Source organism: Hordeum vulgare, chromosome 5H, assembly GCF_904849725.1.
Source record: "Hordeum vulgare subsp. vulgare chromosome 5H, MorexV3_pseudomolecules_assembly, whole genome shotgun sequence".
NCBI classification, from domain to species: Eukaryota; Viridiplantae; Streptophyta; class Magnoliopsida; order Poales; family Poaceae; genus Hordeum; species Hordeum vulgare.
Genome location: NC_058522.1, coordinates 416,616,736 through 416,626,676, shown reverse-complemented (window position 1 = coordinate 416,626,676; position 9,941 = coordinate 416,616,736). Strand labels below are relative to the sequence as shown.

At 44.1% G+C, this 9,941-nt stretch overlaps 1 protein-coding gene across 3 annotated transcripts; it reads left to right on the top strand.

Annotated features, from left to right (window-relative positions):
- Positions 1-4,184: 4,184 nt before the first annotated feature.
- LOC123395789 lies at positions 4,185-8,567 on the top strand. Of its 3 annotated transcripts, none has more exons than XR_006609827.1 (6): positions 4,185-4,570; positions 5,700-5,892; positions 5,978-6,135; positions 6,259-6,404; positions 6,505-6,969; positions 8,236-8,567. XR_006609827.1 is itself a non-coding variant. In XM_045090822.1 (5 exons), the coding sequence occupies exons 1-5, from the start codon at positions 4,441-4,443 to the stop codon at positions 6,706-6,708; spliced, it is 831 nt and encodes a 276-aa protein (XP_044946757.1). In that variant the 5' UTR covers positions 4,185-4,440; the 3' UTR covers positions 6,709-7,120. The 3 variants fall into 3 exon arrangements, 1 of the variants encoding a protein (XP_044946757.1); XR_006609828.1 differs by having other exon boundaries at positions 6,495-6,969; XM_045090822.1 differs by lacking the exon at positions 8,236-8,567 and having other exon boundaries at positions 6,505-7,120.
- The last annotated feature ends 1,374 nt before the right edge of the window (positions 8,568-9,941 follow it).

Genomic DNA, 9,941 nt, shown 5'->3' with positions numbered 1-9,941 from the left:
CTAGCACGAGGGGGGAGGAAGCCCCCTTCTGTGCATCACACCCACACGCACTCCTCACGCATCTACAACCTCAAACACATAACCTCTAGACCGAACCAGGGGGTAAGAAGGAAGGGGGAGGTGATCCTCACCTTGGGGAGGAAGAAGGGGTTTGGATCGGGGAAGATGGCGCCGCCGGAGAGGAAGAAGAAGGTTGCTGCTGCCGGACCAAGGAAGAGGAAGAAGTTTGCCGGGAACACGCCGGTGACGAACTCCTGCCCGTCGTTGTGGCCGTCCCTCGACCTCAATGACGGTGGGAATGGAACGCGGGCGCCTTCCACGAGCCCCCGGACATGGTCGCCGGCGCTGCTCAACGGAGACGGCGGGGTAGACGCGGCGATGAACTCTCTCTCTCTCTCTGCTACTCCTACAGAAACTTACTAGAGAAAGAAGAAGAAGGGAGATGGAGATGGGGAGAAGAGAGGTGGCGGCGGCAGGAGGGATGGAGAGGAACCCTAGGCCGAGGGGGCGCACGGATGACCACAATATATGGGGGGACCTCGACGTTTGTGCCTGACGGCGCAACTCTCCCTCTCTGTCTGCTACTGACGGAAAGAACAGAGGGGTGCGGACGGCGCCGTCTTAAGGAGAGGGGAGGACGTGGAGCTGGGCCACTGCGCGGGATAGGAAGGAGTGGGCCGCCAGGGAGAGGGAGCCCACTGGCACTATATAGACAGAGAGGAAAAACCTGCTACTGCTATTTAAAAGAAAGGCCAGATAGGATAAATAATACAAGGCAAAAACTACTGGGATAATTCAAAAGAAAATACCCCCTGGTCATATAAAAATATGACCTATTTAAATAGAATAAGTTCAAGATTTTTAGGAGCAGATAATATTTCACAAAACAGAATTAATGCCTCTGTTTTGTACTTATTGCACCTGATTAAAACACTTTTAAAAAATCACCAAGCTAGCACAACTTTACACTCACAGTAATCCCTCAACATTGGACATTTTTAAAACAGGGAAAGAAGGAGTGAATCTTGACTTAAAGAAGAAATAGAGAGGGAGGGAGGATGGTTTGAAATCCTAGCAACTTACTATCACATGCACTCATAGAAGTCCCTCAACACACTCACAAGAACACATGCAACACTAGGTAGCTAACCACAAGAAAGAGAAGTTCACATATAAATATATCATCCTTGACACCATCTATGATTGTGAACACTCACTAAACTATTACATGCTCAGAAGTAGATCTTGGACAAGGAAGACAACATAATGAATTGTGTTTGCTTGGTTCCGAACAATGTTATATGACTAGAGATCCCTTAGCATGTGACGATTGCTTCCACCTCATATTATCCAAAACTTCCGCACTAAGTAGAGATACTACTTGTGCATCCATGAACCTTCAACCTAGTTTTTCCATGAGAGTCCACCATACCTACCTATTGATTAAATAAGATCCCTCAAGTAAGTTGTCATCGGTGCAAGCAATAAAAATTGCTCCCTAATATGTATGATCTATTAGCGTGTGGAAAATAAGCTTTGTACAAACCTGTGATGAGGAAGACATAAAAGCGACAGACTGCATAATAAAGTTCTTTATCACAGGAGGCAATATAAAGTGACGTTCCTCCACACTAAGAGGACACAGATCCAAACCTCAAAAGCACATGACAACCTCTGCTTCCCTCTACGAAGGTCCTATCTTGTACCTTTACTTTTTTCCCTTGAAAGAGTCACGGTGATCTTCACCAATTCCTTATTTCGCCTTTATCTTGGCTAACATCATATGCTTGGGAAAGATCTATATTCATATGGCAGCTTGGAAGTAAGTATTCATGAACTATTATTGTTGACATTACCCTTGAGGTAAGTAGTTGGGAGGCGAAACCATAAGCCCCTATCTTTCTCTGTGTCCGACTGAAACTTTGATCTCATGAGTACCACGTGAGTTGTAGCAGTTGTAGAAGACAAAAGGATGATTGGGTATGTGGATTTGCTTTACAAGCTCTTATTTCACTCTTTTCCGATGTTGTGGTAAATTGCAATTGCTTCAATGACTAAAGGCTATCGGTTGTTAATTCTCGGTAAGGTTCTTGATCCATACTTTACTTTGTGAAGGAATTGTCACTTTAGCATAAGAGATGATATGATGGTATTGCTGTTCTGATCATGATCATGATGCCTGCATGTTCGTATCTTGTTTTGTCGACACCTCTCTCCCTAAACATGTGGGCATATTTATTGATCTCGGCTTTCGCTTGAGGACAAGTGAGGTCTAAGCTTGGGGAGTTGATACGTCCATTTTGCATCATGCTTTCATGTTGATATTTATCGCTTTTTGGGCTGTTATTACACTTCATGGTACAATACTTATGCCTTTTCTCTCTTATTTTGCAAGGTTTACATGAAGAGGGAGAATGTCGGCAGCTGGAATTCTGGCCTGAAAAAGGAGCAAGTTTGAGATACCTATTCTGCACGACTCCAAAAGCCGTGAAAGTCAATGTGGATTTTTTGGGGATTTATAAAAATACTGGACCGAAGAAGTGCCGGAGGGGTGCCAGCAGGAGGCCACAAGCCTGCTAGGCGCGGGGCCCCCTGGCCGCACCTAGGGGGCTTGTGGGCTCCCACTTGGCCCTCGGGCTCTCCCCTTTTTCTACAAGAAGGGTTTCGGTCTGGAAAGAATCAAGAGGGGGCTTTTTGGAGGATTCGCCGCCGCCACGAGGCGGAACTTGAGCAGAACCAATCTAGAGCTCTGGCAGGACGATCCTGCCGGGGAAACTTCCCTCCTGGAGGGGAAATCGTCGCCATCGTCATCACCAACACTCCTCCCATCGGAGGGGACTCATCACCATCAACATCTTCATCAGCACCATCTCATCTCCAAACCCTAGTTCATCTCTTGTAACCAATCTCCGTCTCGCGACTCCGATTGGTACTTGTAAGGTTGCTAGTAGTGTTAATTACTCTTTGTAGTTGATGCTAGTTGGATTACTTGGTGGAAGATTATATGTTCAGATCTTTGATGCTACTCATTACCTCTCTGGTCATGAATATGATTATGTTTTGTGAGTAGTTACTTTTGTTCCTCAGGACATGGGATATGTCATGCTATAAGTAGTCATGTGAATTTGGTATTCGTTCGGTAATTTGATGTGTTGTATGTTGTTTTTTCTCTAGTAGTGTTATGTGAACGTCGACTACATAACACTTCACCATTATTTGGGCCTAGAGGAAGGCATTGGGAAGTAGTAAGTAGATGATGGGTTGCTAGAGTGACAGAAGCTTAAACCCTAGTTTATGCGTTGCTTCGTAAGGGGCTGATTTGGATCCACTAGTTTAATGCTATGGTTAGACTTTGTCTTAATTCTTCTTTCGTAGTTGCGGTTGCTTGCGAGAGGGGTTAATCATAAGTGGGGTGCTTGTCCAAGTAAGGGCAGTACCCAAGCGCCGGTCCACCCACATATCAAACTATCAAAGTAACGAACATGAATCATATGAACATGATGAAAACTAGCTTAACAGAAATTCCCATGTGTCCTCGGGAGTGTTTTACCTCCTATAAGACCTTGTCCAGGCTTGTCCCTTGCTACAAAAGGGATTGGGCCACTTTGTTGCACCGTTGTTACTTTTGTTACTTGCTACTTGCTACGAATCATCTCACCAGACAACTACTTGTTACTGATAATTTCAGTGCTTGCAGATATTACCTTGCTGAAAACCACTTGTCAGATCCTTCTGCTCCTCGTTGGGTTCGACACTCTTACTTATCGAAAGGACTATGATAGATCCCCTATACTTGTGGGTCATCATACACCATTGCCCTACTAACCATCCAAAGAGATGTTGGTTCGCAGCTCCGCGCCCTTACTCCCCGAACTATCTCTCTCTCTCTCTCTCCCTCTCTCCCTTTCTCTCCCTCCCTCCCTCACTTCCTTCCTCTCTCTCTCCCTCTCTCTCTATCTCTCTCTCTCTCTCTATATATATATATATCTCCCCTAATAATAAAGTGTGGAGCGCTTCTGCCGTCCGTCGCTGGCGGTTTTGTAAAAAAGTCCTTCTGTTTTCTGGTATTCAACCCGCCGTCCAGATTTAAGTGAAGAAAAAAACGTTTCAGTGATTAAAAAGAAAAACACCTTGAGCTCACCTTATCCACGCCGTCCTCCACCGCGGATCCTCTCTCCGACAATCCGCCGCGCCACCCCTTGCCCCGCCCACCACCCCCAACCCATCCCAATCCCACTGTCGTACGTCGCCGTCGTCACCATCCACCTCGACCCCGTCTCCCCTCACTCCCTTCTCGGCCATAAAGGGTGCTGCGATGGCCGCCGCGTAGCCCCCCGCGCGCGGGCAGCCGGATGGCCGACGGCGGCGACGGGGAGGGCGCGGGCGAGAGCTGCTGGCTGGCCCCCGCCGCCGCCGCCTCCGTACACGGTGGCGGCGGCGATGGGGTGCTGCTGTACGACGTCAGGAGGGAGATCTACGACCGCCTGCGGGCCGTCGGCAACCAGGAGGCGCTCGCCGACCCCTTCTTCGACCGCGTGCTCGAGGACCACTACTAACGCCTCCTGCCAAGGTCTGTCCTTTCCGCCCACCCCCCGTCCACGCCCGCGTTTTCACCTCACCAACACCCCTCTCTCTGTCTGTCTGTCTGTGTCCGTGCGCGCCGGGGATGCAGCTACTACATCGACCTCGACGACGTGAGCATAGAAGCCAGGGATCCCCCACAATTACCGTTTTGATTTGGAGCCAGAGGTTTGTCCTGCTGAAGGTACTGCGCATGGAAGCAGAGGAGCATGATAATACAGTAAGGAGCAGTGTGCAGGGAAGATTTCATGAGTTTAATGGATGGATGAATTTACCCTTAGGAATCGGGCGTGGAAGACGGGGCGGTTGTCGGGGTCGGCCCACTCGGCAAGGATCCGGCGGTGGAGCAGCACGTCCTCTGCCTTGTTCACCAGCGTTCCTGATTGAACTCAACTGACATTATGCAGCTGGTTCTCATCTTGATTGAAGACAGAAAACAATTGGCACTCGAACTATCTTCATAGATTAAGGCACGTCTTACAGAAAGGTTTGCAGCCAAAGAGCAATATAAGCAATCCAAGGTAGAATTAGACTCTAGAACTAGAAGCCTGAAGAATGAGAAGACTGATGTGCAAACTACCTTGGAACAGGAGCTTGATAGGCTGATTAGGCGGCCGGCGTGCTCGCTTGGGGCGTCGGACCAAGCACGGCAGCATCGGCGGCACCGTCGTGGGTCTGGTGTCGATGCTCACCACCAGCACTGGCTGCAAGATGGTCGCGTTGCTCACGCGCCACAGCGGCAGCATCCTTCGGCTGCAAGATGGTCGCGCTGCTAAGGTGGCATAACGTAAGGAGGGCCCGGGCGCCGCCGACGTTCCTCATCGTACTACCCGTGCTGGCGGGTGTGCTGCACAGGGAGGTGGTCGCGTGAAGACTGGAGATGCATCCTGCCACTCTGATGGTGTAAAGCTAGATGTCCTGATTGTTTGGGGGACCGAGTGTTCATTTTTTTTGACACAGTGTTCATTTCTTCTTGTCGCAGTATCACACACCGTTGTAAACTGCATTCTTCTTGCTGTTGTTGGGGTGGCTTAGTTTTGTCGTTGTGATATTTATGTGTGCTAAGGTTCACACACGTCTGTACCAATGTTGGCCTAACTATTTATTTATTACTGCAGACGTTAGCTTGGAAGAACTGGAGGTGACTTTTGCTCCCTCATCCATGGGTGGAATTTTCTGTGAGCGAATCCGCATATCTAAAATACCAAGGTGGCAGTTTCAAAGCTATGCAAATCAAATACATGTTAGAATGAATGTCTCGCATTCATTGCCAGAAAAGTTCCATTGGAAGATACAGATTTACTTTCATGGGTAAGTCTTGCATTGTCTGAAGAAAAATAATAATGAATATATGCATCTTTGCTATGCAGCAAATTGAAGCGGTTTTCATTTCCAGGAATGTTTCTACCGGTTTGTGCCAATGTGAGATGGGTGAATGGCAAGCTCTGCACGGTGGCACGTGGAATGCTGTGAAGTCTCCCTACAACAGCAGATATGTTGATGTGAAACTTGCTCATAAGAAATCTGTTGTCTTCAGCCTTTCCATTCAGGAAGGTAAAGATTTCTTTCCGTGAAACCCTTCTATTTGTGCCAGTCACACATATTTAAGAGCATATGTATCTGTCCTTTTTTGTGAAATACTAATTCATCCTCGTTGGGTGTAATCAAAATTTGCAGAGCTTCACAAGTGGCGTTTAGCTTGCCTTGGTATTCGATTTGTTCTGCTATTCCTGTCACCCATCGTTAGTAAATGGGCACCTTTTTACTATGGCAGCTCTATGGCTCTTGGAATCCTACTTGTGGTGCTGACTGTCATTTTCCAGGTACTGTTTTAGTCAAATACCTGTATATGATTCTCTTGATAAAAATTTCATTACTAAAAGAAGTGAAATGAAATTAATGCATTATGTTAGGGTGTCGAAGCTCGCTAGCGGCATTCCGGTCGCCGTAGTGCGCCGGCGGTGGGGGCATGGAGGAGTTACCGAGGGACGGCGAGGCGGCAAAGGGCTGGTGCCGGAGCCCTCTAGCGGCATCCCGATCGCCGTAGTGCACCGGCCGTGGGGGCATGGAGGAGTTGCGGCGGTGGCGAGGGACGAAGCCTTCACTGAGGGATGGCGAGGCAGTTGAGGAGGCGGCAGAGGGCTGGTGCCGGTGCTCGCTGGTATAGTCCTTCACAGGGGGACGACGAAGGACATGAGGGGAGGGGATTCAAATACAAAATTCATGATCCGAAAATCGACAATCTAACCTGGTGCAACGCACGGGCACTTTTACTAGTATATATATATATATATATATATATATATATATATATATATATATATATATATGACAAGCACCGTGCACGAAAAGCTGTAGGAGTCGGCGTTCTTCCCCATCAGCCTTGAGGTGAAGTTCATGTCCACCTCTCTCTCTCTCTCTCTCTCTTTGACCTGCTAATCTGATTCAGTTCAGGTGTGTGTGTGTCTCAGCAAATTCCTCTCACTAACTCTGGTCCAGTTTCCACTTTTTGATATGGTACTTGGTTCAAGTTGATGCATCTCCCTGACCTGCTAATCTGATTCAAAATGAACCTCCCCCTTGCATATCACATTAATTGTTTGGGTTAGTGCCTGGGAGGAGAAATCAAATTGACTATGCTTTCGTTGTCTGCTATAAACTTCCATTTTTGAACAACCGCATGTGTATTCTAAAGGTAAGAACAATTCCAAATAAAACATTTGCTACCATGCGCATGCGTTACAAACTTTTTTTTCATTCATCCAACAAAGGGGCTATTTCGAGTGACCATGTTGTTGCTAAGAACACTAGATTTTGGTATTTGTTTAAATGCTCATAAATATGTATGACCAACAACACACTATGATTGTTTCAAGTTGATGCATCGTCGTGACATTCTAATCTGATTCAAATCTTCAAAAATGAACCTCCCCCTTTCATCGTGAATTAATTGTTTGCGCTACTGCCTGGGAGGAGAAATCAAATTGAGTATGCTTTCATTGTCTGCTATAAACTTCCATCTTTTGAACAACCTCATATGTATTCTAAAGGTAAGAATAATTCCAAATAAAACATTTGCTACCATGCACATGCGTTACAAACTCTTTTTTTCATTCATCCAACAAAGGAGCTATTCCGAGTGACCATGTTGCTTCCAAGAACACTAGATTTTGGTATTTGTTTAAAGCTCATTAATATGTATGACCAACAACACGCTGTGATATAATCTGACAAAAGAAATATTATTTCAAAGTGGCATGCGTGTATAAACTTCTAAGCAACCATGCAACATCATTTTGTTCTAATCATCCCTACGCTATCTCATCAGTGGTTCATCTCGATCCTATAGGATGAAAAAGATCACGAGAAAATTTAAAGTATGGTAATTTAGAAGAAAGTTGCATACAATAGAATTTCTTAGGATCTAAGAGCAATTGAAATCACGGTATATAATGAATATATCCAAAAGTCGTGAGAAAAAATAGAAGTAATGCGTCCAACTGCTCTTTCATTTTCTTATTTCTTTATTATGTTTCCTTCTCATATTTTCTGCATCTAGGTTTTTTATTATATATAATAAATTTCAAAATTGATCCATACATACCTAAATTGGATTTTATACAAGAATCTAATACACTCCCTTGGTCGTCCAAGGTTGGCTAGGGTTATATAGAGACCAGCTGGGGACCTTCTCAACTTGCAAGATAGCCAACATAGGCGGCGATGGTGAGTACACTCTGCATAGAAACCACGATTAAAAAAGCTCCTACCTAGCGGTACGATTCCACACTGATGCTCCTCCTTACTATGTGACATAATCTCCCAAATGTAATCATGTCAACACATTTATAATATTTGGCCAAAGCTCAGCCAAGATTGTGTTCTTTCTTAAACTCTTCCTTTTCTTTCGAACTATTCTTTCATGTATTCATCCATTGATGTTTCTGTACTTTATTGAAAGATGTATGGTATTTAGTTTCCAGCTAGGTGTTTTCATTTTTGCAAATAATTAGCTGAAATTCCATGCAGGTGGATGGTTCTCGGTAAAAAAAATGTTTTTTTGTGTCAAGGTACTTTCTCAAACTATTTGTGATCATGTTACTTTTTAATGTGCCATTGACAAGGTAATCTAACTCAATAATGACCCTTTATTTGTGATTATGCTACTGCATGATAATTATTTCCTTTCCTTCCTTTTTTTCCTTTGAGGGATCACTTGGGGCATTTTTGCAAAAAAAAATAGAATCATCATGTTCCTTGTCTTCTTTGGCCCATCCACTAATTTCCTGTACACACCAAAAAGTAACAAATGAACAACGACTGGTCATATATATTTTGCAGTTCTACCATATTAAACATAACTTACATCCATAAATTAATCAGCATAAAATAGTTTCAATTTTTAAATCGAATTTTAGTTACCACAATTTAACAAAATAATAATAAACCAAAAACACACTGGATGACCAAAAAAATTAAAAATATATAATAAACAATACTAGAGTCTAACAATTCTTTGTCAACAAACAAAACTATAAATGAATCTTTGAAACTAGCTCACTCTCAACAAAATAAAAAACAAAGCACACAAGGACAAGAGCTCAGCAACGGGCATGGCGTGCCGCTGCACCTTCCGTCTGCTAGTCTCTTATCATTCTTGATAGAAGTTTTAATCCACCACCCAAGAGAGTCACTCATTGAAGATTAAAGAAGGGATTGATTTTAAATCAAAAGAACATCTTAACAAACTCCAGATTAAGGAAGCAACATAACAGTTGAAAATGGTCAACAAAGTCATCCTTGCCATGAAAGGCACAAGTCTTCTCACCTTTCCACCCCTCTTAGTTAGGGGGTCTCCTCTGAGAATGGATTTTCTATTAGCCAGACACATAAAAACTTTGATTTTGGTTGGCACTTTATTTTCCACAAAAAAATCTGTAGAAATTTACAATTTTCAGTGATCAGCTCCATGTAGAGGTATTTTACTGAGAATTTCTTGTCATTGTTTAATGTTCATTCAACTTTATCCCTTAGAGAGCTTATCTCTATACCCCTACATATGTTATTTAGATTGTTCCATAGGTCCAAAGCCTCCTTATAAAGAGTTCTTCTAAATTTGAAACCTCTCCATCCCAACTAGAGAGCTTTAGCCACAGTAATAGCATGATCGAAGCTAAGGTCATACAACCTTGGGTATTCATCTTTCAAAGCTTTTTCATCCACCCAGATATCTTCCTCAAATCTTCTATCTTTTACATCAGCTAATTTTTTCCTAGTGTATATATAATATATGTCTTTGACTTTCATTGTGCCATACCAAAAGTTTGTTTTCTAACTCTTTTTTCGAAATGAAGGTAAAA

What these genes read in the sequence shown, in the direction of transcription:
- LOC123395789 (XM_045090822.1), top strand. Translation starts at nt 4,441, where the DNA reads ATGGGGTGCTGCTGTACGACGTCAGGAGGGAGATCTACGACCGCCTGC. An exon ending in TACTAACGCCTCCTGCCAAG is followed by an intron (nt 4,571 to 5,699) that starts GTCTGTCCTTTC and finishes TTATTACTGCAG; the next exon opens with ACGTTAGCTTGGAAGAACTG. An exon ending in CAGCCTTTCCATTCAGGAAG is followed by an intron (nt 6,136 to 6,258) that starts GTAAAGATTTCT and finishes CAAAATTTGCAG; the next exon opens with AGCTTCACAAGTGGCGTTTA.